Source organism: Amblyomma mixtum, chromosome 2 (assembly GCF_055824585.1).
Source record: "Amblyomma mixtum isolate Tamu chromosome 2, ASM5582458v1, whole genome shotgun sequence".
Classification (NCBI taxonomy): Eukaryota; Metazoa; Arthropoda; class Arachnida; order Ixodida; family Ixodidae; genus Amblyomma; species Amblyomma mixtum.
Window position 1 is genome coordinate 36,641,298 of NC_143013.1, and position 24,884 is coordinate 36,666,181.

Below are 24,884 nucleotides of genomic sequence, written 5' to 3' on the forward strand. Positions count from 1 at the left end.
ATGATAAAAAGACACGTTCATTTACAGATACGAAATATTCTCAAAGTATACCACTAAACCTACTGTGTACTAACACGGTTTTGATACGAGCCCAACAGCTGAAGAAAAATATACCGAATATTTTTGCGTTATCTGTGGTGCGAGAGCAAAGAATTTTGTAGTGTCGTACACAAGTGCATGTGCAGCAGCTTCCGTCACGTTGCCCCTTCCGCACAGTCTCTCCGGCTTTCTTAATAGTTCGCATGCGCTGCCGCACCTGACCGCAGCAGTGTCCTGGCGCTCCGCAAGGGGAGTCGAGCAAGCGACCGCTCCCGGCGCTCCGGTCAGACGCCGTGTGGGCCCTGGCGCGTACAATCTTGACGCGATACCGAGGTCTTTGCTGTGTACGGCGCCTACGTCGACGGCTCTACAACCGAGGAACGAGCTAAGAAGAGTTAATTAAGGCATTCATTGTTCTATAGGATGACGAGATTTAATTTTGATGAAGAGACCACAGGCACACCGAGCAGTTAAGGCAGCTCGGGCAGGAAACACCAGTGGGCTCAGACAGCTCACGCAGGAGATTCATGCGCGGACGATCAGCAGTGACGACGAAGCGTGGTAAGCACTTAGTCGTCTTCCTTACAACGTGCTGTGCAGCACCCCTAGTGGGATGGACGTACGCGGTCATTCTACGCTCGCTCCTCGGACATTACGAGTATGCTAAGTTCTGTCATTCATTGCCTGGTGACGTTTCAGATGTCCCCTCCCTGAGTATTGCTGACGGTAACGGCTCATCGATGGCGACCGTTACATAGTTTAAAGCCCTGTTTCACTTTATGAGCAACGCCTTGAAACAACGTACGAGGGTCGTATCAAACCTACCGAGCAGCAATGTTTTTTTTTTTTTTTTACAAATTACTGCGCTCCATTGCTGAAAACGGTACTTTGCCACTTTATTTTTCATACTTCTGTTCATTTTTCCCTACAGTCCCCATTCCGCCGCACATGGGCGTCCGGAGGGGGGGGCAAGGGGGGGCGGCTGCACCCCCCTGGAAAATCACTCACTCGAACCGTGAGTGATGGCCGCACGCCAGGGGCGGTGGTGCGCTCAGCCAAAAGGGTAAAAGCAGCCCCGCTTCGACGCTTGGTCACATCTGCGAAATGCCGCGTCCGGGCGCGCGTCGTTCCGCCGTTTTCAAACCACGCCACCGCCAGCTCTGCTGAAGGACGACCTGTTGCAGACATGCAGCGGCACCGGCGAGCATGTGTTTCGAGATGGGTGTCTGTTTCTTTGATCTCTAGAGAGATAGCGACACGGAGGCAGACAGTGCACAGGGCACAGGTCGCCGGCCACCGATGAATTCTTGAGGGGGGAAGGACAAATCAGCCGTGTCCACCCCCGCTTTGTCGGGGTGCTCAGGGGCAAGCGGGCGACGAGTTGGCGCCGCCGCCGCTCGCTGTCTCCTCCGATCCACGGGAGAGCTCAGTGCGGTAGAAGCGCCGCTTTCAGAACCTTCGGCAAAGGGGATTAGCTGCTTTTGTTCACGGCGACGCAGTCTCCAGAGGCGCCCCCCCACCAGCGTTCCTTGCGTCTTCCCGAAAACCAGCGCCTTTGGTCAACGCAGCCCGATGGCGCCTGCCTGGCTCGCCTGTCACCTCTGGCTGGGCCTCAAATGACAACAGCGCCCGTGTACTGTGCGTGTCAGTGCATGGTAAAGAGACCCAGGTGGTCGACATTATCCGAAACTCTGTACTACTCCGTCCCTTATAGCCTGAGTCGTTTTGGGGCTCTGAACCCCATAAAAGCACAAAAACAAATTTTCCGACCGAATTAGTTGCGGGTGTCCCTTCCCCTCGGAAGTCGCGCGGCGTTCCTTACACCCCAAAAGTGCGCATTCGGGGATATTGTGGCAAGTAAGCCCTTGCACATGTGCGCGCCTCTGTGTTTGTGCTTCGGTGTTTTTAGTGGCGGGTTGTCAACGAAGGTGAGAACAAACAACCAAGACAGCGGACGAGAAAACGACGAGCGGCGAGCAGTGTGTGTGCGGTTGCTCGACTGTGCGGATGCGCGAGCAAGATGGAGCGAGGTGTATGAAGCTGCGAGCGTGCATTTATCTTGTAAATAAGTTTTCGTTGTATATAGTCATCTTTTGTTTTCAACGTACTCGTTCAACCATTTTTCCAATCAATATATATGATGACTGTGCACTGAGAGCGTGTAATGAAGCACAGAAATGAATTTATCACCCGTGTAACTACGCAATTCGCCCAGAAAAATCCGAGGCGCCTACAGTTGCTGTTCAAGGAAGACTGACTGAGTTACTGTAGTTGCGTGTTTGTGAACATATTGCGCTGTGTGCTGGTCATCAATTCGGGTGAGTCGAGAACCCGTATGCAGTAAGACTGAGCACTTCGAGTATTGATAGCATCTTTTTGCATTTTTATTAATTTTAATTGTTTCTTTGTTGATAAACTCCAATGTATCTCTACAATCCGCGCTTTAATTTGCTGCTTGTAATTTTCTTTCATGTGTGTATTTTACTTATTTTTTATTTATATATAAATAAATAAATTTACTCCGCAAATAGTGCCTTTTCGCTACGAATATACCCCCCCCCCCCCCCTCCGGCGCCAACAACCAATGGGCCCCCCCCTGAAAAAAATTCTGCGGACGCCCTTGCCGCCGCACACATTTCCCTCGCCGACAGGAAAGCTTGACAATACCCCTCGGGTACAACTCCGCTCAAGCCTTGTCGAGACAGTGACGCACTGCTGCAAGGATCGCCTTGGACGATAGGATCGTTCACCTCGTATTTTATCCGTCGAATATCTGCACTATCCGTACCGGTGGAAAACCGAAGAAGCCCGACCAGGGCTGTCAGGCGCATACAGAGCTTCCGACCTCCTTATGTCAGTCTTCTCCAGTCTAAAGCGAGCAGCGTGCGGGCATGCATTGTTGTGTTGCATCGTCCATTTTCCTGCAGGTCGCTTGTCGCGCAATGTGCAGAGCAGTTCCTTCGGTGTTTTAACGTCAAGATCAGCATTTATTACTTACTCAGGCTCGAGAAAATGGACACAAATGAGACCTTGCGGTACTGAGAACACCACGACCATGACTTCGGCAGCTGGCGGCCCATTTCGTGGTTTGTTTGTTGATGTACAATTCCAGTAGGGCCATTAAATGCTCTGTCGTTTCGAGTGAGGCTTCAAGTGGTGAAACCAGACTTCATCACCAGTCACAATCCCAGCAGGAAATCTTATTTACGTTACCGTCGGAGAAGCTCTGAACTGACAGCTTCCCGCTGAACTTTGTGTACCACGGTCAATAGGAGTAGAACGAAATGGGCAGAGATTCTACAGTAATCTAAGCTTTTAATCATCTCCTGAGCTACACTGGGCCTCAGTTCAACTATTACCGCTTTTTCATTTCTTTTACTCGCCTGTCTTGTTTGATCACTTCATCAACGGTTTCCTTGCTGGCTTCTCTCGTGGCTGTCTGAGGGCGACCATTCCGCGGCTGACCTCCAATGCTCACCTAACCATGTTTAACATGTCTGATCCGCCTTAAAACACTGCTCAAGTTCATGCATACGGCGCCATCAGCAAGCTTAAAGCTTCCGTGAATGTCCTCAGTGGAAATGTTTATTTATTTTTTATGATAAATTTCATTACCGCATGTTGACGACACGAAACGTCGTGGAGAGTCACTTTGGTTACTGTACTCGTAGATAAATCCCATATAACGTGTTTATGTCAAATGACAGCCTATGATTGCACGAGGGATGACGCCACGGAACACCAAACTCTCTCATCCTTGTGCTCTATGAGACGCGTGTACAAAAAGATGGTGATCATTACTTCCTGTAAGACTTTTGTAGATCAGCTGCTGCTCGAAAATGAAGCCGTCGGTGCGCAGGATCCGGCGGCACGAGAAGGAGCGAAAACCGTGTTTTCACCGCTGCTGCTCTGGCCCTCGTCCCCTTTGTATTTTTGCTCAGTTAATCAGAACATTCTGACCTAAATAAGACAATGGGGTTAGATTTTCGGAACGGCAAGAAGAAAGGAACAAACTTCTTTCCAGAAACTTGTGCCTGCAGATGTGATTCTTTCTTCGACAAGTAGGCCACAACATCCCAGTCGACTGCTTTCGCCATCTGCCCGGAAAACGCAGAACAAATATCCTTGCTACTGCTCCCCACATCACATATTCCATTTCTAACGCCAGATGGTGACACCAGTGCCGCGCGCTGGCTTCCGTCGTTGCTTCCAGCCAGCAGTTCGGCAGCGATACCGCGCAAAACCAAACGACCAGCGACGTTAACTGTGTTACCAATCAAAACAGGACCAAAAGATCAAAGCAAGGACTTATACCTTGCGCCACTTTTCAAAGAGAAAAAGTAATTCCAGTAATGTGAGTTGTGGGGTTAGTTGGTCCATTCTCAGAGTCTTTTTTTGCGCACACGAAGACGACACAATAAGGATGCGGAAGACAGGACGGGGAGCCATGATGCCGGGGAAGACAGGATGCGCCCCGTCCTGTCTTACTCGTACTTATTTTGTCGTGTTTGTGTGCGCAAAAGAGAACTGAGAAAAAGTAACATCCGTGCATGAATTCCTGCAATAGGGTTGTCCGGATGTAGCATAGATTACATCGAAATTTTTTTTATGATATGGTGACAACATTCACAAAAGCTAGCCGGCTCACATTTCTTCTTGCGGCCAAAGCAGCGAGCCTTGGTATGCTGTACTCAGCTGCATTACGAAAGCCCCAAGACACAAACAGATTTCTTCCTGGTGATGAGAACAAAGATAGGGTTGGAACTGCATGTTCTATAGAAAGTATTTATTTACAAAAAAAAATAAACCGGCCTACAAGACGAAAAGAAAGCCTGCAAAAGTCGAAAACAATAGCTTATATAGGGGATTAGAAAGATGCAGCTTTACAATGAATTCCATGGTTCACATAAAGAGTTAGATGCTGAATAGAGAAAGAAAGCGAGTCTCTAGTAGCCAGACCGGTTTGAACAACACATTCGAACCGATTCGGCAGCCGCAAAGCGAACAGTAAATCACGTGATTAGATCAAACGTTTTCAAGCTCTAGCACATATTCTGTGCATTCCCCCAGTACTTATGTGCCGCCCGCTACAGCCAAGGTACAATGCCTTGCAGCGCGAAAGCGTCAGCAGCCATCGAAACCAGAAGATTCAGAGGGGCGCAGAGGTTCCGGCATCACGCGACCAAAAAGCGTATATAGCATCAATCAAGTATCCACACGAATTTACTATTCCCAACGACATAACTACTTTACAGGAAAAAAAGAGAAGGAACACATGCAACTGGAAGAAAGCGACATTAAATTTAAAAAAAAGGTCGCACAGATATTTGGATTGGAAAACTTTTTATTATCGGCTTGAGTAACAAGTGAATTAGTTGATCTTCCTAGGTGGCCGTCAGAGCAGACTGGCGGTGACCTCTTCTGTTTTTGTCATGACCTGTACTTGTGTTTCCAGGTCGGAGCTGAGCGGCAAGGTCTCCCATGGGCCCCGTGCGCGAGCCTCTGAAGCGAAATTGGTGGGGGACCTATCGGGCAGTCCCATAAGATGTGGTTTCCGGTGGCTTTGCCACCACATTTGCTGCACTCTGGTTTAAATCTCTCCGGGTACACATGGCTTAGGACAGCGGGTTTAGGGTGAGTTTTAGTTTGGAGTTGTCTCCACAGGACCTCCTGTTCTTTGGTTAGGTTTTTATGCGGAGGTGGGAAGGTTAGCCTTTCTAGCCTGTAATGCTGCGTGATCTCTCGGCAGGTTATTACGGCTGTCTCTTGTCGTTCCGGCGTCCGAGTTCGCATCCACAGCTCGGCCGATAGATCCTCGACCTTTATGGTGGGCTGCCTCATTCCCCGGGTTTGACGAGTGAGCCCGTACCAAGACCAATTCCACGTCTTCTATATGTCTTCCGGGTAACTCTTGAGAATTCCCAAGGAGTCGGGAGATATTCTGCCCATGGCAAAATTTCCAATGGCTGCTTTTGAATCGCTGACAATCCCTTCCGCTCGCGGGTTTGTCAGTGCCAAGGCAATTGCCGCTTCTTCGGCTACTTTTGAACAGTTCGTACAGTGGCGTTTACTACGAGTTTAGCCTTCATCGGTCACCGAGGCTATCGCGTACGCTTTCTCGGGTGTTGGGTAAGCGGCAGCGTCTACGTAGATTACGTCCGATCGGCCCTCCAGATTCTTGGCTAGGGCTTATGCTCTGGCCTTGAGTCTGCCTTCGTGGTGGACGGGGTGGATGTTTTTCGGTAATGGTTTTACCATAGTTACCTTTCTGACGATAGACGGGATTTAGCGGGTGTCCGCGTTGAGGGGTTCCGCGTTTATTATTCTCCTATGGGCCTCAGTCAACTCGTCTAGCTCGTTGTGCAGGCCGAGTTGCAGTAGCTTGCCGGTGGAGGTGTTGATGGGTAGATCTAGGGCTGCCTTGTAGGCCTGCCTGATGAGTACTTTAATTTTTAGTTTCTCGGCGTTGTATAATTGGAGATAGGGGAGGGCGTAGATCATCCTCCTGATGGCAAACGTTTGCACCAATCGGCATAGATCATTATCCTTAACGCCTCTTCTCCTGTTCCCTATGCGTCGGATCAATCTAATGGTCTGGTGTACCGAGACGTTTAGCTTTTCGATGGTTTCGGCATTTATGCGGTTCCTTTGGATGATCAGACCAAGGATCCGAATGAAATTGACTTCTCTACTGACTTCGCTTTGCGCTGGTACGTTTATGTTGGGTGGCGGGAGGTTGTATTTCTGTCCCCCCGGAATGTCTCTTTTAATTAGAAGCTTCGGGCTGGAATGAGAACATTGCAGTCTACCGTTTTGACGTAGGTGTCTCGACTGCCCATTGTAGGGTTTCTTCTATGTCCCCATTATTTCCTTGAGTGATCCAGAGGGCTACATCGTCGGCATAGAAAGTATGACTGAGATTTGGGATGGCCTCGAGTTTCGGTGATTCTACGAGTGCCAGGGCAAATAGGAATGGCGAGAGTACCGAGCTTTGCGGGTTCCCCCGACACCACATGTGAATGGGATCCGAGATTGTCCCGCCGAGCGATATTTCTGCTGTTTTCCTCTTGTCCAGAAATGATCTTATGTAGTAGAAGGTTCCGGATTCCGGATTTGGCCTCGATAGGTTAGTGAGGATGACCTCATGTGACACTTTGTCAAAGGCCTAGTATTAGTCTAATCTGAGGATGGCCCTCGTGTTCTTACTCTTGGGAATCACTTCTTCGCTAAGCTGGAACATCACGTCCTGCGTGTACAGGTAAGCTCTAAAGCCAAGCATGGAGAGGGATAGGAGGTTTTTATCCTTCGTGCATCCCTGGAGTCTGCTTAGTACTATGTGTTCCATGAGTTTCCCTAAAAAGATGTGAGGGAGCTGTGTCTTAGGTTTTCAACTTTTAACTCCTTGCCTCGCTTAGGCATAAAATGATTCTCGCGTGTTTCCATTCCTGGGGGATTTCACCCTTTTGCCAATGCTTGTTGATTAGGTCAGCAAGAGCCGTCACTGATGTAGTGTCTGGATTGCTCAGCATCTTGTTGGTGACTCCGTCCGGTCCCGCGGCTTATGTTGTATTAAGTTGGCGCATAGCCTGCCGTAACTTTGGCGCGCTGAATTACTGGTCTAATTCTGGGTTCGGCTCGCCCGTGTACCAGGGAAGTGGATCGGTGGATTGCGTGGATTGCGTGGATTGCGTGTTGTTTAGATATCTACTCTTGAGTTCTATGATTAAGTATTCTGTACTGCCTTCATGTTGGTATACAATTTTAGCGAGTCTATTGCGTTGAGTCGTTTTGGTCTGCGTGGGGTTGAGTAAGTGTCGCAGGAGGAGCCAAGTGCCTTTCTTACCCAGATGCCCGTTCATGCTGTCGCATGCCTGGCCCCTCTGCTGTCTTTCGAGCTCGAACGCGTACGCTTCTAAACCCACCTGCGCTTACAACTGCGGTGGAAAAAAAACAAAAGCACAATCGCGCAGAAAATTATGTTATCGCTGAGGAGCATACCATCAACCAGAAGTAATGAGACACGAAATAGTGGAAAGGCACACATATTTACATATATTTGTCACCAACTGTATATTTACACAACTGAGGAGGCATTGCAAAAAATGTTTGCAGGAAAACAAAATATATTGTTCCATGCTCAAAAACACGCGTGTACTCACCAAACATACGCCTAAAAAGTGAAAGCGATTGCTTAAATACATCCCGTGCCCTCGATCAGGCCGTCTGTTATAGCGCCATCCTCGTTTTGACATCTAAAAGCTGCATAACCATAGGGTCGTCAGGCTGTGCTTCAGTCTTCTTTTTTTGTTTCTTTCAAATGCCAACTGTCTTGTTTTTGATACTGAAAGCGCTACCGGCAGTGCGCTTTTATCCTCCGCCCTGACTACCAAAACAGCTTGAGCACAGCTCCAACTGCACTAGTCGTTATTTTATGCCCGGCGGGTTTTGCAAGGTCGACGCACAGCTTGTCACATGAACCGAGCCGCGTTCCATAAAATAGCAAGGGAAAAAGCAGCGTTTCCGCCGCGGCATTGTGCGATTCGCCGCCGCGTCCGCTCAGCGCAAGCGTCCAGTGTCCCCGCTTCAGCGTGCGTACCTGTAGCGCCGCGTCTGCAAAACGAACAAGAAAAGCTCCCTCTCCAGCGAGCAGCTACACATTGTGAGCAGTCCGTTTCTCTCAACTCCGCCACTAACCTTCACCGTGGAAAGCTTTGAGGCCTCCGCACCTTACGCCCGTGCAGGCTTCGGTTAACTCAACTGCGATAGAAAAGCATAAGCCTTACCGGGCGTTTCTTTTTGTTCGCCGGGGATGCCGGACGCCCAGTGTTCGGGCTCCGATCAACGACTGTCATACGCACCGATCGTGTTTCGAACTGAAGATTCGGATATCACAAACGTAAACAAAGAAGAGACAGCGAAAACGGTGAGACTCTCTGGAAGCTTCGACGAAGTCCAGGTCAGTGAGGCGCGCTAGCCGGTTGACAAGGAGGACAGGGGTTTCCTCACCAAGTGTTGGAGTAAAGTGTGGCTCCTTGCCGTCATCCACACGCAGTTTTGGAAAGAAGACGCGCAGGATGAGGAGAAGGCTGTTTCCCCGTCGAAAGCAGCGGTGGGGTGCTGGGAGAAGCTCAAGCGGGACCCGTGGCTCCTGCCTCTGGTGCACAGCGAGTTCTGGATCTCAGCGGCCTTCTCGCTTATTCAGCCTTTCTACCCGATTCTGGTGAGTGAAACGCAGTAATAGAGAAGAGCGCAAATTGTGGCACTCGAGACCGAACAGCATCAAATTTTATTGGTTGGTTTGTTTTATGCCGGGCGTTTCAATTAATTCGTTACACATCTGGCCTAAAAAAGGGAAAAAGTTTATCAGAACATGTTAGGTGAATAACAAATTAATAACCAGAAATACTCTTGACTAAGCTCCAGATAACTAATCTTTAAACGCCGTGCTTTGTGGCTGTTGTATGCTTTTAACAAAAAAAAATGGCAACAGAGTAAGGTGACAAACGCTGTATTGGTCTCCGCATTTTCGCCAAGCCCCTGTAGGGGCGGCTGTTATAAGGGACACGCTCTCATTCGAGCTTGCGCCGTACATCGTTATGTTTCTGGCTCCCTGATTGGCAAAACACCTGAGTACGGCAATACCAACTATTCCTTGAAGTAGAATAAATTTAAGGTTCAAAAGGCTCAAGTAAGCTGTACTTTAATCAAACCACGTATTCTCGATACTAGATACCCGTCATTCAGCTTACCTAACACAGGAGATCCGTTCAGAGTACTGAATACCATATACACTCGACCAAAGGCTGCACTCGCTTATAGGACGCTCTCCCCAACATAGGAGGCGATTACTGAGAGAAAAGAAAAAAAAAGCTTACTGGACGGTTAAGAGGGTGTAAATCGAAAGTATGAGAGTTAGCTGCGGTGTGAGGGCAACGACTTTCAACAGTGTTATGATTTTAACGACTTGACTACAATGCTCGAGTGCGCGTACTCCAACACGTGTCACCTTGTGGGCGTTACCCCTTACGCACAGCCTCGCCGGATTTCTTTTTATACGCACACACTGGCGCACATGACCGCAGCAGCGTTTTGGCTTGCTTCCAAGGCCACCGAGCGACTCACCGCAGCCGGCTTCCCGCCAAAACAAACACGCCGTGCGGTTGCTGCCGCGCAGCGCTTTGGCTCGCTGCCAAGGTCTGCGCTGCGGACGGGCCGACGCAGACGGCGCGAAACTGAGGAACGAGCTTAAAAGAGATAACGCTGTGCAAAGATTCTTCTGTTTGAAAAGCTGGTTAATTTATGGGGAAGCGGCGGCTAGCACACCCAGCATATAAGGCAGATCAGGCAGGAATCACCAATGCAAAGAGCTCAAGCAGGAGACTCGTGCGTGGTCGATCAGAGATGACGAAGCGCGTTTGGTCTTCGCAGACTTCCTTGCAGCGTGTGCTGCGGAGGCTGCTAACGCGCCCCCGACGGCGTGAAATTGCGGAACGAGCTAAGAAGATCTAAAGCTCAAAGATCCCCAAAGCACAACAGTGTTTCAGATGCGTACTGGTGATTTTCCCGAACTCTAGTCGGTGCCGCAGTCAAGCCAATATGGCGACCGAAAAGAGAACTCCGCCATGGCGATCAGCCTGGCGCAAAACAAGTTTCCTTGATTGCACAATTGAGTTTCATCAAATGTGAGCGCCTTGCTTTAACTATTTGGCGGTGCAAATCAAAGCACTGATAACGAACTGGAGATCGTCGGGCTGTGTCTGCAAGCGTTCGCCATACGAGCGGAACCGCACACGATCGTACCCTGCCTCCAGGGTGTTTTTAGCGATGTCTAAATCGCCACCGCAGAGTGATCTTGCACGGTGGGAAAGACAGAAAAGTGCAAGCATGTCTCTTGTACTGCTGCATTATTACAAGGGAGTAACACCGGATTTTTCCAAATCATAGCATGACGTTGAAAGATCAAATGGTTCGCGATTATTTCGTTTTCGACAGCCCTCTACTTGCATTTCAATTCAGCATGCTGAACTCCAGTACCATTTACGTGCGGCCATCACTTCAGTCGAGCAACGAGCATCCTTGTCTGTACATTCGTGGCCAGAATTGTTTAGCTCTTTGTCACGCCGTTTTTCATTTCCTTCTAAATAAACTATTTTTGCTCCTAAATAATATATTCAGGCCATTAGAAAGACAGTTTGTTAATCTTCCGGCGCAAACTACTAGCGGTTGATTTTTTGCGGGCATGTGCAAAATTTCGTACAATGTGACATAACTGATGAAAATAACGAATTCTCAATCGCTGGTGAAACAGCGATTTGAAGTAAACACCCAAACGGTCGTGGAAATAATTTCTATTTCGAAAGTGCCCATTACTACTGAAATTGCGAAAGAAAAAAATTTAATACTGGCGGCAAGATATGCCTGTCCAAAAATGCCGGACGACGTGCTACCCTGCGCATTGTTTCGCGAAATATTATTTACTGCGTTCGCTCTATGGTTTTATAACGACAGCTTATTTGAGAGTTGAATAATGCGAAATTCAACTGAAACAAAGAAATTACTGCTTAGTTCAAGCCCTTTGATAATGCGGCGAACACAGGACAATCGACATTGTGACTGGCCTGCCTATCCGCAGTTTCTCCACCCAAAGGTGCCTTCTCTTTCTGGTGCTGGAGTGGGGAAGAAATGGAATATTACCTGCCTGCTTTTCCAGCTTGTTGACGTACAGGAAGGCCCGAAGCAGCTCTGTCGAGTTCGCTTTCTTTTCGCCACGACGCTTCGGGGACGACATCCGAAAGTGCTTTCTGCGCACCACCAGTAAGAGGCAGCGCTAAAGTGCCGGGCGAGTGCGCAGCAGACGGTATCACGGAGCAGCCGCAGTGTGGCGTCGATGTCGTGAAAACTGTCACTATTTTTATAAGAAAACTATGTCAATAACGCCACAATGCGCTGACGAAGCACTCGCGAAGGAGCAAAGAAATGGCCCAGCGCGCTGTCGATCCTTCTTTAGATAAGCTCACGGCGCATGCAGCAGCGTAGCGTCGATTTCCTGAAAATGGCCAGCAGATTCCCTTGCTCGGCACGCTTTCCGAGGAGTAACTAGATGACGATAGTTGCCGGCTGTTATCATTATTATCTCCCAGCTTGCACCGCTGGTCAGCTGTGTGTGATTGAGAGCAGAATTCAGGCACCTGTACTCAGGGTGGGCGGCTATGGCCGAAACGAAGCTACGCCGGCAGGACAGCAAATAAGAGCGTCAATTCAGCTTCTCTGCTCGTGTCTTTTGTCTTCGTGGCATGCGGAGTCTACGACTTTATTGGTAATTCTTTTTAAGCAACTGAAATATTGGATGACAATGGATGGAACCGAAGATGACTGTAAAAGCTTAGCCCAACAAGTGGCGAGAGCGATAGATATGAAAAACCTTACAGGTATATGCAACTAGGCGCCATATATATGGTGAGACTTTACGCCATAGGAAAATAGGTTGCCCAGAATATAGTCTGAAAATTGAACTTAAAAACGACGCTTTCGTGTAAGCGCCGCAACCCGCCGACATCGAGAAAAAAAAACTTGGCCCTTTGTGGAGTCTATACCATACAATTGTCTATGTTCCAGCAAACAGTCGCCTCATGCTATGCAATAGCGCATGTTACAATTCTGCGAGCATGATAACATTGCCTTGTTCGTTAATGCAAAGTTGGAACCTCCATTGCTTCAGGAATAAATATCGACCTATGAATCTTTAAATACATTCTGATTAAGCCTTCGTATTCAATTTTATGTTTCAGGCTTCTTCAAGAGGCATAGAAGCGTGGAAGTATGGATTTGTCTTCTCAGTTTTCAAGGTATTTATGCTGATCGGGTCTATCACCGCCGAAAAAATGGTAAGTTTCAACCGACTATCAAATCTCATCATATCTGAAAATGTCACTCCAAAGAAAACGTATCTAGCGTCCTTTTTCAGATCAACAGGATCACGCCTACAGCCTGCTACTTGTTTGGCCAAGGCGGTTTCTTCATTTTCACTATTCTCTTTGGGTGAGTAGTACAGTACTGCTCAGATGCCTTCGGAAGCTCAGTAATGCTTTGCCCAGAACAAACCCATTACCCTGCTCTCTAATATTTTATTTAAAATCTTTATGCTACAATACATGTAAGCGCATCGACCGACCAAACCAGGGATTAAAGCTATAAACATCTCACCGCTTGCTTAGGTTCCTTGTTTACAATTAACGTCACAAAACATAGCACGAACCAATTTACAAAAATGAATTGTTAACTCTGGGAGGAACAAAATGCAGATTGTTGAAGTGCCTAATTTTGCAAATTCTCCTGCCAAAGAGCAGTGTTAGCGTTAGAAAGCTATGCACCAACTTGCCCAGCAATAAGTTCTACAAAGAGCAGTGATTTTAATAAAACCATAAATGTTTGCTTCCCAGATTCGATGGTCTTGTTACTGCATGCACATTCGGCTCAGTGAAAAATAAGAAAGCTCACTGTTTTGCAAACTATACTACTCAGCCTAATGAAAGCCAGCGTTCATCGTGGTACATGACGTACAAAGTCATGTAAAACGCTTCTTTGATTTCTCGTGTATTCTTTACGAGCAATGTACGGTACTTACGACGTAAGGAAAACCCGTGTGCCGTATCTTCGCCGCGGAGTGTTCTTGAACGTTAACAACCCCGTGGCGTTTTTACGACGTGCGCAGTTGTCTGTACTGGGCCCCCAATGGCAACGTCCTGTTGGGCCTCTCCATTGCGTGCGTCGTTCTCGGCGGCATCACCAACACCTTCTACCTTGTCAGCATGTTTGCCGTCTTCACGACACGCTTTCCAAAATACAGAGGCGGAATCATTGTGAGTGTCTTTGGAGCTTAGAAGCACGCTGTCTCAATGGCGCTTCGTAGAGGCCACGATAAGGTGTTCAGGGAACAGGACATACAGTACGTCACCTCCATCCGAAGTAAAGCATCCATATAGTAGTAAACAAAACACTGAGTGCACTTCGCAACCACTGCACAATAAAATATAGCAGTAATTTTGGTGCTATATTCGGCAAGTGATCGCAGGGGATTGAAATGCAATAACTGCAGCTCTGACGCTATAGGCGCGCTGTAGGCGTATGTGGCCTCGTAACCCATGAGGATAAGCGCGAACAGCGCTTTCAGAACGGAAATCTGCGTATTCAATGAACCGTATTGTTTGAACATCACTTTCGTTTTAGTGGACATGCTACAGCTGCATGCAGAGTGGACAAATTAAGAAGCTCTCCAATGTGCCAACAACGCGAAATAAGCCTGCCAAGGGGCGGGTGGCGCAGTAGAAAGCCTGGGAACAGCTTTAAGAGCGCAAAACTGCTCACAGGCACTAGGAAGCAGCAACTTTACATTCATTTGAGTGCACAGGAAGAGCAATATGCAGCCTTTATCGTCAGTGCAATTACATTTTATGAAATAATTCTACTATTGAGGATATATGAGTATTTTCTACGTCTCCAGGCCTTTCTAGAATTCCTTTGGGGATCTGGCAACATGGTAGGATCTGCAATCGGTGGTGCTTTGATCGACGTGAGTTCTTTCTTGCTTTTATCACTCATATTTATAGTTATTCGCGAATTAAAATGCTTAAAGCCCATCATAAGGTACAAATCGTTGGGAGCTACACCCTGCATGCGGCAACCATGTAAAACTGCCCTGGCGATCATCTTTACGTGAACGAAAATATGCTACTTGTATGTTTTTCTATTCGCTCTTCATCGGATAAGATAAAGCGTGGAAATTTTTAAGGCTTCGTGTGTGCACAAATAATGCTGTACTCAGTATACTTCGCTAGCTGGAAATTCCTGAAATCAAATATAATTTTATTACTGCTCTTGTGCCCAGCTAGTTGCAGCCCAGAACCTATCATGAGTGATTTCTCTTGTTTGATCTTTTATTTCTGCAAACGGGATGGCGCAAGGTTGCAGGGGAAAATCGGAAAAAAGATACTCGAAGCTTACTGGACTGGCCCCAAGTTTTGTTACAATGGCTGCAGCAGCGCGGAAAGGGTGGTTCCGACAATAAATGTACGAATGTGTTGAAATGTATGCACAAAACGTGCAAAAGAAGAGACATTTACCACAATATTCTCACATGTGTCGCAGGCATGGGCCTATCCGTTGCCGTTTTTCGTCTTGGGAGCCATAACTATGCTGTCATTTCCAGTAATCATGAAGCTCCGATCGAAGCTTAACCAATACAGTGGTAAGTATCGTCACGCTTCTCAATAAAACTTGCTCTCAAAAGCGGAATCACTCTTTCTTCCCCTAGCACTGAGCATAATACCTTCCTTTTGTCGTTTTTGGTAAACCATATAAAGTTGCAAATCCATGCTAGCAGATGGGTATAGTGTAGATTAACGTGAAACGCGCACAACGCATAGTACGCTATCTGGGCATGCCATTAAATTCACAGCGTGGTGTTGCATACAGAGACGGATTTGTGGTCAACTCTTGGAAGTTAGCGGCCTGGGGAGGGAGGGGGGTTACAATAAGCATGGCCTATTCCTCGTATTTGTACCTGACAGTCTTGTTTTCCTATCCCAAATTTCATACTTCGTTAAGAAAATACTTATATTTCAAACAAGCTCAGTACCTGTAGTGACCGCCCCGCCTTTGGAGATCTAATTCTTGTTTTTAGCATGCCACCGTTTCCTAGTACTTGAGAACATCACAACAACAATCACTGTTAACCGGTTATGACAAAACGCTCGATCGAAGAGTACTGTTCGCTATCACAATTAACTTTATTAATGGCTGTCAGATCACACATATTGAGATTGTGGCATAAAACTGCACCATAGCTCAACTAATTTTCCAGCCTTTTATTGAGTATAACTGCAAAATCTAGGGCCTTTATGTACGTTAGTTAGCTGACTCACTCCTCATGTGCTGAACAAACATTTGCCAGCAGTCATTTTACGCCCGTGAAAAACATTGTGACTGGCCCGGACGGTAGCCACAAGCCAGCAGTCTAGTTTAGGTAATTTTAGAAATTAAAGAATTTGATTTAAAGGCCAGGGCGATTAATGTATGGTTGCATGCGAATTGCGGGTGTTCCATTCGAACTAAACCTTCTCCCTCAAATGTTCTCGCAGAACCGGAAGAATGTGATGAAGATGTGCAAGAGAATGGAATCAAGCTTCCCAGTTACTACTGGCTCCTCACTGATCCGGTGTTCCTCGCCGATATGGTCACACTCATGATGAGCTGGGTCATCGTGGGATTCAACGAACCGACACTGGAACCAAGCCTCGAAAACGTCAGTATTTAAGGGTTTAACTGAATCAAACACATGAAAAAGTACAGTACTTTCAATTTCATAGAAGAAAGGTATTTCTCGAATCACTGGAACTTAATAACGTCAAATACTGAACTCGCATGAATGATATTCAGCTTTTGTAGCTTTTTATAATTACGCTACGCAGACATTTCGAGCCATTGACTGAGAGTGTCAGTGAATGACAGTCTATTTTCTGTGCCGTTTACCTAAGAGAAAGAGTGTAAACTTGGAGCCTGCTCATCTGCAACTTGTGGCTATTATAACTTGAACATACCTCACTCTTTTTTTAACAAACGCTACTATACGGTATCACATGAAAAGTTGACCCGCCGCGGTGGCTCAGTGGTTACAGCGCTCGGCTGCTGACCCGGAAGACGCGGGTTCGATCCCGACCACCGCGGCCGAATTTCGATGGGGGCGAAATTCTAGAGGTCCGTGTACTGTGCGATGTCAGTGCACGTTAAAGAACTCCGGTGGTTGAAGTTTCCCGGAGCCCTTCACTACGGCGTCCCTCATAGCCTGAGTCGCTTTGGGACGTTCAACCCCAATAAACCAAACCATAAAAAGTTGGGCTGAGCACCACTCTTTGTGAATGGAACCAAGTACCTAAAAACACTGGCTTTCATAGGGATTTCCAGGTGAGTCTTAGGACCTGAAGTTTTAGTTATCACTGTTGATCACAAGTGCTCTGTGATGTAGTGCTAGGGACAAGACTCTCTAGGACGCGTAACCGGCGATCGAAGCAGATAGCTCTGATATTAGCTAGTGGTTCGAGGCCACAGTTGTGGCGGGAAAAGTATAGCTCAATACTATATTATATGGTAGTCATTACAGGTGCTAGTTGGTAGACAGGTCACCAATGCACATATATATCGCTCTTTCGCATGTTCTCGAGGCTTCTTTCCATGATAGCACGTTTTGTCTTCTAACCGAATAGCTTTGCCTCTGAAATTTGAAGGGCCGCCGTGGTGTCGAAGTGGTTATGGCACTCGGCTACTAACATGAAAGACACGGTTTCGATCCCGGTTGCGGCGGTTGGATTTCAATGGAGACGAAATTCTAGAGGCCCGTGTAATGTGCGATGTTAGTGCACGTTAAAGATGCCCTGATGGTCGAAATTCCCGCAGCCCTTCAATACGACGTCCCTCATAGCCTGAGTCGCTTCGGGACTTTAAACCCCCATAGACCATCTTACATTTAAGGTGTAGTGGGTACCCGGCAACTTTCTAAAAAATAATTTTTCTCATGAATTGAGGGCATTGTTTCTTAATTTACTCATAGCAAATTTTGTGTGGTCCATTAGCCTTTCTTACATTTCTTTCAGTTCAACCTGACAAGTACCGTCATAGGCAGCGTCTACACCGTCCAGTTCGCCAGTTACTCAGTAGGAGGTTTCATCGCTGGAGCCTTCTCTCATTACGCAGTACGTAAAGTTTAAAAAATCTACACTACGTCTCGCGCATGGAAATCTCATCATATAGTGTAATGCGCTGTCGGTAACTCGGTAACTTCTATTTCAATTATTATCAAAAGGAGTGGGAGGTGGGGAGGGGGACGGGGAGGGGGAGGGGGGAGGGGCGGGTTTTGCGGAACTGTGGCGCTGTGACAATAGCAAGTGGCAGAGGAAGGAGGAGTGTGGTTGTCTGCTGCAAGCTGGATGACATTCCTGCCTATGCATCACGTCATCATCTACTGACAAATGGAAATTTGCTGTCTGCAGCTATGTGATCTAGCTTTCTGTCGTGTGGCCGTGGAAGCGCTCAACTTTAAAAGCAGGCGGCCAGTACTGCTATCGACGAACCTTGATCGCGAGAGGGATACGCGCTATGTGGCATAGGTTTCGACGCGGTAGTGTTAAGGCTCCCATTCTCCCGGCAATCCGGCGTCGTCGGTGGTGATGTAAGCGGAAAAGCACGTTTCACACCTCCTACATGGGTCACGTGACCACGTGATGTCATCACAACCAGGTTGCAGTTCAATTTGTGATGAGTCGCGAGAGGTTACTCAAGAAGAGCAACCTATGTCTCGCAAGCCCCACAGATGGCTGCTGTGTTTGAAACAGAAACCTGTTGGAGCAGTGGCGCATCGCTTAACCGCTGCACCACTGCGCTAGTAATGATATGGGGACGACCCGCGAACTATGAATGTATAGGCTGACAAATTCTGCATATGGGTATGTAGGCAGAGCCTAGGTGACAGAGAAGGACTAGTTGCGCGGGAGGGATCACTCATGCAATCGCATTGTACTCTGAAGAGTAGGTTAAGCGTCATGTAATGGTAAAAGAAAAAACAGTGTCCGTGTTTGCGAAGTGATACGCAAAGAAGACCCCAAGCCGCTGAACGGGCCCATTAATGCTATCGCGTCCTTAAGGTGGGGCTTAAGCCTTTTGCCTTTTGATGCTATGAACCTCAGATACTCTTTATAATATTTTTTCTTAGTATATCATTATTCTCCACGAGTAAGAACCGCGCACCGATATTTGTTTTCAGCTTCGCTAGCAAATGAAGGCCACTGCACACGTGCTTTGCAAAGTGGCTATGGTGTCTGTAATGTTTTTTTTTTTTCTGCAGCTGGAGCCATTCTACGCCATGGTGGGACAACTGTTCACCATACTGGCATACCTTGTTATAGGACCCGCGCCATTCCTTCCTATACCTCGGTAAGGCGTACGGATTACCCCGTCTACATTCCTGGGCTTCGCATGGAAAATGGAGAGCGGGCTTTTTTCGTGCCAGCCCAACATGAACCGTTTGATGTTTTGTACCAGTTAAACGAAGATATCCGCTGTCGCGTGAAAATGAAATATGTTCCTTTTGCAAAATTCTGTTTTATATTGCCACCCGCTGCACCCAAAGGACAGGAACTGTGTGAATTCTCACATGCCGTATGCACTGGCCGCGCACATTTGTGTCCTTCAGGTGTGTTTCTTTTCTTTTGCTTCAAGATTGCACAACAGCAAGATTATTTTGTACAGTTCAAGCAGCAGCAGGCATTAAAACAAGTTCAACTGCTTAAAATGGGGTGCCAACTTTTCTAAGTTATTGGATACATACCACGTGCGACCAGCGTGCTGTGTTTGAATCAGTACGAACGGGCGGGCGGGGGGCCGGATGGACAAGCAGGCTGTTAGCATCCCTTTCATTGCCTTTGATTCAGAGCGGCGCTTTTTCCTAGTAATTAAAGCGGCTGTTTTATCTAATTTGTACTTTTCTTCTTCTTTTTTTATCCTGTCGAGTTTATTTTTTCCCATTCAAGGCTATTTATAACGTTAGAAGCTGTATTACTTTGATTTCGGTGGCCGTTCGTGCAGTTTATCCATTCTCCTTTTACGTCACCTATCTTGTTGCTCGTCTCTGCAGATGATTTGTTTTTTTTTGCTTTCGCTGTACCTAAAGCCCACCTGCGGTACTCATGTGGAGCTAGGTTTCCTCCTCTATTGAACTCATCTACTATCTGTACCTAGAACCCAAAGCTACTGGAAGGCTTACCGCATCCTCTTTGATATCTGACTGTACAGCTTTACAGACTACCAGAACACGTTTTTAGTATATTAGACACCTCTCCGGTATGCTACAAAAAAAACTGTCTGCCTGTTCACTCATATTTCTATATTCCCGGTTTCAAGGCAAACTGATCTAGCCTTAAACAGAAGAGCACAGATTTTCAATTTTCCCACATCGTTTCTTTTCTTTTGTTGCATTTTTCTGTCTCCATTTGGTGTTTCGGTTTCGTGGAATTTCTTCTTTATGTTCGCGATAGCCTCATCTTCTCTGTTGTTGCCTACGTAGCCTGCCATAACCTTTCCAGTCGTTTTGCTCCATCGCATGTCTGCGCTTTTACTGCACAAATAGCAGAAAACTTTGGCTGCCAAGCTCTCCTCGTACATTGTTCATAGCCTCCCTTCAAACAGTATTTTGCTCTGTGCTTCCTGTACCTTGAAGGACGACCAGCCTATGTCCCCCTGTACTGCCTCGGTTGTAGTCTTTCTATGGGCCCCTATAGCTCATCGGTCCACTGTCCTTGGTGAATCTCGAGTCTTTGGTTCACAAATGTTGCCCTGGAACCATTACACCTTTGCATATTCTTCGTATCAGTTCATACTTACTGTATCCCAATAGGGCTCTCTGCTTCCTTATGACCGCCTTCGTCTTTCCTTTCGCCTTGAGGCGTTTGCGTAGCTTCCACGGTTTAAAACTTGAGAAATTCTTACAGCTAATAAATTCAGAAATTATGAAAAAATATACATACCTTACTGTTATCGGCAACCACCAGTACGGCTGTTTCAATTTCGTTCTCGCCGTTTGTGCTAGTATTGATTTACGTCATTGCTTCCTTTACATTCGCTTGGGCGCCATTTGTGTACGTTTATGTATCCATGTATACCCGCAAAATGTCTGCAATCTCATTTTTTCCAACGAAATATAATGCTATTATTTTCCCTTCATACGCAGGTCACTAGCGCTTGTTTATGCTTCTCAAGTTTTCGCTGGCTTGGGAATGTCTGCTCAGTTTGTCTGCGGGTACTGCCATGGACTGAAACGTGCAGTGTGAGTGCTCGCCTATCAGGCTTCTTTCTACTAAATTAACGCATGGACTTCGCTTTGTAGTAAAGTCTACTATACTGGCGCTCTTAATTTCGGATGTTTGTGTTCGTTACAAATAACCTATCAGTGTAGTTCAGACAAGGTTTCAAAAGGTTATGGTAACGCAGATATGCTTGTGGTTCCTGGGGGATTCGCATTCAATCGAGAAACACTTAGTTAAAAATGGTTGCTGAAAGCTTACCTGAATATAGCGAAGACTAATAACGGTTAACCGCCCTGTCTTTGTCACATTTCTGTTGCACAGAGTCTATATTTTGTGCTTCGCTTCTTCCTTGTAGGCAGCGTGGCTATCCTGACAACATTCGTACAAACGGCTTCCTTTCAAGCACCGTGTTTACGTTCGCTGTATTCGGGTGAGTCAGAACCATAACTAAGCGAGATGCTCTTGAGTCTGCGATCTAGAAAAATTTAAGGATGCTACAGAGCAAACATTGCCATTAAAACTATGAAATATTCAAATTATTAAAATTTACAGAAAAAATTCTTAACATTATAACGTTATATTTATATTAATTGTTTTTTATTCCAGTTCTCCACATTCCAGTCGAATGTTCCATGAAATGAAATGTTTCAGTCTTAACCTCAAAGCTGCGCAGAGGTGGATGTTAATGAGCAACTGCCTTCGAATTGAAGCAAATCATTTTGTGCCCGACCCATCAGAAACTCTCGGCGGCAGCGCAACCTAGACTTCAACGCTGACACTTTTCTGGTGAATTAATCATGCTGAGGTCTAAAACCTTTAATCGGCAAGAGCATTTCTAGCAGGAGATGTCGAAATGCTCGTTCTTCTTTGGTCACAGTGTACACTAACTAGCATCAAAAGTGAACGGAACAATCTGAAGAATCTCTGTCCTCTTCTGTGGCCGCATTTGCGCAGTGCGTGCCAAAATATCAGGCAAATAACGATCGATGTAGCATATCACTAGCGGCAGTCAGCATATAGACTTTAGTTGCAGAAAAAAAAAGTCCGTTGCCGTTGTCCGAAGCTGGATCGCCCAAAAGCTAGCACATGACACTCAGGTGGGCTCTCAGCTATACTGCACAAGAGCTTGACCAAATACATTAAAACCCGCTGCTCGTGTTCACAAAAATAAGTACACTAGGTGCTTACGGCGAATTATGTTTGCTCAAGAAGATTAACAAGCTGCAGCAAGACGAATCGATTCCGCTGTCTGTGGTCGCATGCGCGAATAATCAGTAACATTATCTATGTCGGAAGATGAGCTCTCACTAAATTTTATATCTGATAGATACGCACAGTTATCTGATAGATAAACACGGGCGTGAAAGCAAGTTCACCCAGCTGTCGCCGGGATAGTTAATTGCAAGGCCTCGAGTCCTGGTAATTTTCATGCTTTCTATTCTGAAGGACGCTGCCGTGGAATCTTTGAATTCCTCTGCTACTCGACACGAGTACGAATAATCTTATTAAAATAAATATTAACCCGATCAACGTTTGTTCCAACATTTAAAAAGTGTTCTTTCCTCGTTTCGAACGCGCTCTTCTCAACGACTTCACAAACTGCAGGGCCATGGTTGCACCACCAATCGCTGGGTACGTCGTCGAGTTGTACGGTTACAGAAAAGGATCCATGCTCATGTTCGGGCTCTTGGTCGCATGGGTAAGTCGAGCAGCACTGCACTATCAGGTCCTGGCTAGCCGTAACCTTTTTTGCACACACATAAATATGCTCGGACCACACACATCTGACGCTCTTGCTGGTCAAATTTTGAAGAAAGAAGCCGATTCTGTGCAAACTTCAACTACAGTGCAAGCATTGAACGATCAGAAAGTCGAGGATACTTAGGCTAAAGTGTAAAAAATACGTACAGGGAATGTAGAGCAACTCCAAATCGTAGAAAGTGTGAGAAAATAGCAGTCAGAATGGGTGCTATGCAGGCACACACATTATTTCAATTGCTACTACCGCACGCCAACAGGCATTTAGAGCTTTACTTTTGGATGAGCTTTACTTTAGATGGATTAAGCGTAATGCCTGCGTTGCCTCGTGTTTTAAAATACCCTTGTCCTGCAAGTAAGTCAAAAGACAAGTTAAAGAAATTGATCGAGAAATACAGAGGGGAGAACATTGACATGCTTCATACTTCACGTTTAACTACGTTTAGCAGAGTTGTGCAAAAGCCCCAGTTCCCGACAGCCACTAATTGGAAGCACTGAAATAAGGACATAATCAAGTCTGAGTAGCCGCAGCAAAAGAATGCCGTGAAGTGTATTTTGACTAAAAAAGAAGACAGAGCTGTTCTGCAGGGCAGGCATACCTATGACTTCCTCCCACGAGGAGCCGAGGCTTCGAAGCCATTGACATGTGGGAACGGCTGGCTGGCGCCTGTGACTAATGAATCTGACTGTGAATCTGATTTCTTTTTTGTTGCTTTACGGCCAGGCGACTGAAGCTGTGTGCTCATATGTGTCGTGAGAAATATTGAGGCCCAAAAAATTGAAGCTAAGCTTATAAAACTTGGCGTAAGCTGCAATGTTTTTAACTCTGACCTTCGCAAGTGGAGCATAACTTCTATTGCTCTCGCATCGAAACGTTACTTATTGGCTGCACCCGTGACACCCGACCATGCAGTCCAGAAGTACAAAGAGCGGGGCAAGTTAGCATAATGTGTCGGTCTTGACGCTTTTTTTTTCTTTTTAATTTCACCGGTGTGGTGACGTGGTCTAAACTGTACAAATAAAAGACATCGGCTTTCATTTGATGCTAGCATAGAATGTGGATGCATTAGCTTTCGCTGCGAGTATATTTCAGTCGCTGAAGAAAGAACAGTCAGAAAAAGAATACAAATGGTACTAGCATTTAAAGAACTGCTACTGTACTGTATTTGCCTGAAAGTGGTTGAGAGTAATACTCTGCTTACACATTTCAGGCACCCGCAACCATTGTCATCTGGGTGCATTCAATCTGCAGCCGAAGAAAAGCCGCCAAAGTGAAAACTTCTCCGTCAAGGCCGCCTGACCAATCAGCACAGTCGACGTCCCTCATATGAGTTCCTTCATTTCTTCATCAAATGGACACCTTCTCTCGGTCTTTGCTACTCTTTCACGCACCAAAATAAATTACTCTAATATTTAATTAGCATGCTCCCAAAAAGCGCTGTTGACATCGTATATTTAAAAAAAACCTCGTCACGAATTACGTATACTCTTCATATCCAGAAAACCACATAACATTCCACTCCAAGCAGGGGAGGAAGCATACTAAAAGCTGACTATGAAATAATAAAAAAGTAAGGCGTCTTTGTAATTGAGTTATACTCCACTGAGTAGTCGCTGAATGAACTCAAGCCTGAGGACACATGAAGGCCTCCTTCCACCAGCGACTACTCCGCTGTAGAGCTGTTTGTCGTGAAATCTCTCTGTGTTCTATTTATGGAACGATTTCTCACGTGAAGCATTCGAGTTTATGATATGCAAAGCGTTTGGTCACACGTTGATTGCTTAGCGGGTGTTTACATAATTTAACTAACACATGAGAATAGCGCACTCTTCTCCGAGGACGATGTTTGTATACGTCTAGCTACTTCATGTTGCTGACTACCAATTATCGCATTTCACAGGGTGGTTACTACATTTCTTAAAAGGAAATCAGATAGCAAGTTGAGCAGTGCACTTTATTTTCCAGTTTTGAGATAACGCTTTATGGAACAGTAGTGTTAAACACGGTATTTTTGTGACACAATCTGCGAAAGTAGTATGAGAAGCTCGTCCAACATTACTATATTATAACTAGAGGCCGGATTTTTAGGCACTAAAAAGCACGTTTTAGGCGCCATAAAAAGGCGGCTAAAATTTGCATATTAGGCACGTAACGGAGAAAAATAGGCACTATAAACTTTCTCAAAAGTGCACACAGTTCCGAACTTCAGCGCGCAATATCTGCCGTAAAATACAACA

General features: G+C 46.3%; 1 protein-coding gene across 2 annotated transcripts; it reads left to right on the forward strand.

The window, feature by feature from the left end:
• LOC149358991 (MFS-type transporter SLC18B1-like) lies at positions 1-24,591 on the forward strand. 2 transcript variants are annotated; one of them, XM_089571169.1, is made up of 15 exons: positions 1-600; positions 5,495-8,995; positions 9,092-9,259; positions 12,828-12,923; positions 13,004-13,077; positions 13,751-13,898; positions 14,540-14,608; positions 15,184-15,283; positions 16,176-16,339; positions 17,685-17,783; positions 18,932-19,020; positions 20,813-20,908; positions 21,244-21,318; positions 22,494-22,587; positions 23,858-24,591. In XM_089571169.1, the coding sequence occupies exons 2-15, from the start codon at positions 8,849-8,851 to the stop codon at positions 23,975-23,977; spliced, it is 1,539 nt and encodes a 512-aa protein (XP_089427295.1). In that variant the 5' UTR covers positions 1-600; positions 5,495-8,848; the 3' UTR covers positions 23,978-24,591. The 2 variants fall into 2 exon arrangements, with proteins under 2 accessions (XP_089427295.1, XP_089427296.1); XM_089571170.1 differs by lacking the exon at positions 1-600 and having other exon boundaries at positions 5,048-8,995.
• The last annotated feature ends 293 nt before the right edge of the window (positions 24,592-24,884 follow it).

Excerpts from the sequence above, each read along its gene's own strand:
- LOC149358991 (XM_089571169.1), top strand. The coding sequence starts at position 8,849 with ATGCCGGACGCCCAGTGTTCGGGCTCCGATCAACGACTGTCATACGCA. Across the intron at positions 8,996-9,091 it reads GAAGCTTCGACGAAGTCCAG|TTTTGGAAAGAAGACGCGCA; the intron begins GTCAGTGAGGCG and ends ATCCACACGCAG. Across the intron at positions 14,609-15,183 it reads TCGGTGGTGCTTTGATCGAC|GCATGGGCCTATCCGTTGCC; the intron begins GTGAGTTCTTTC and ends CATGTGTCGCAG.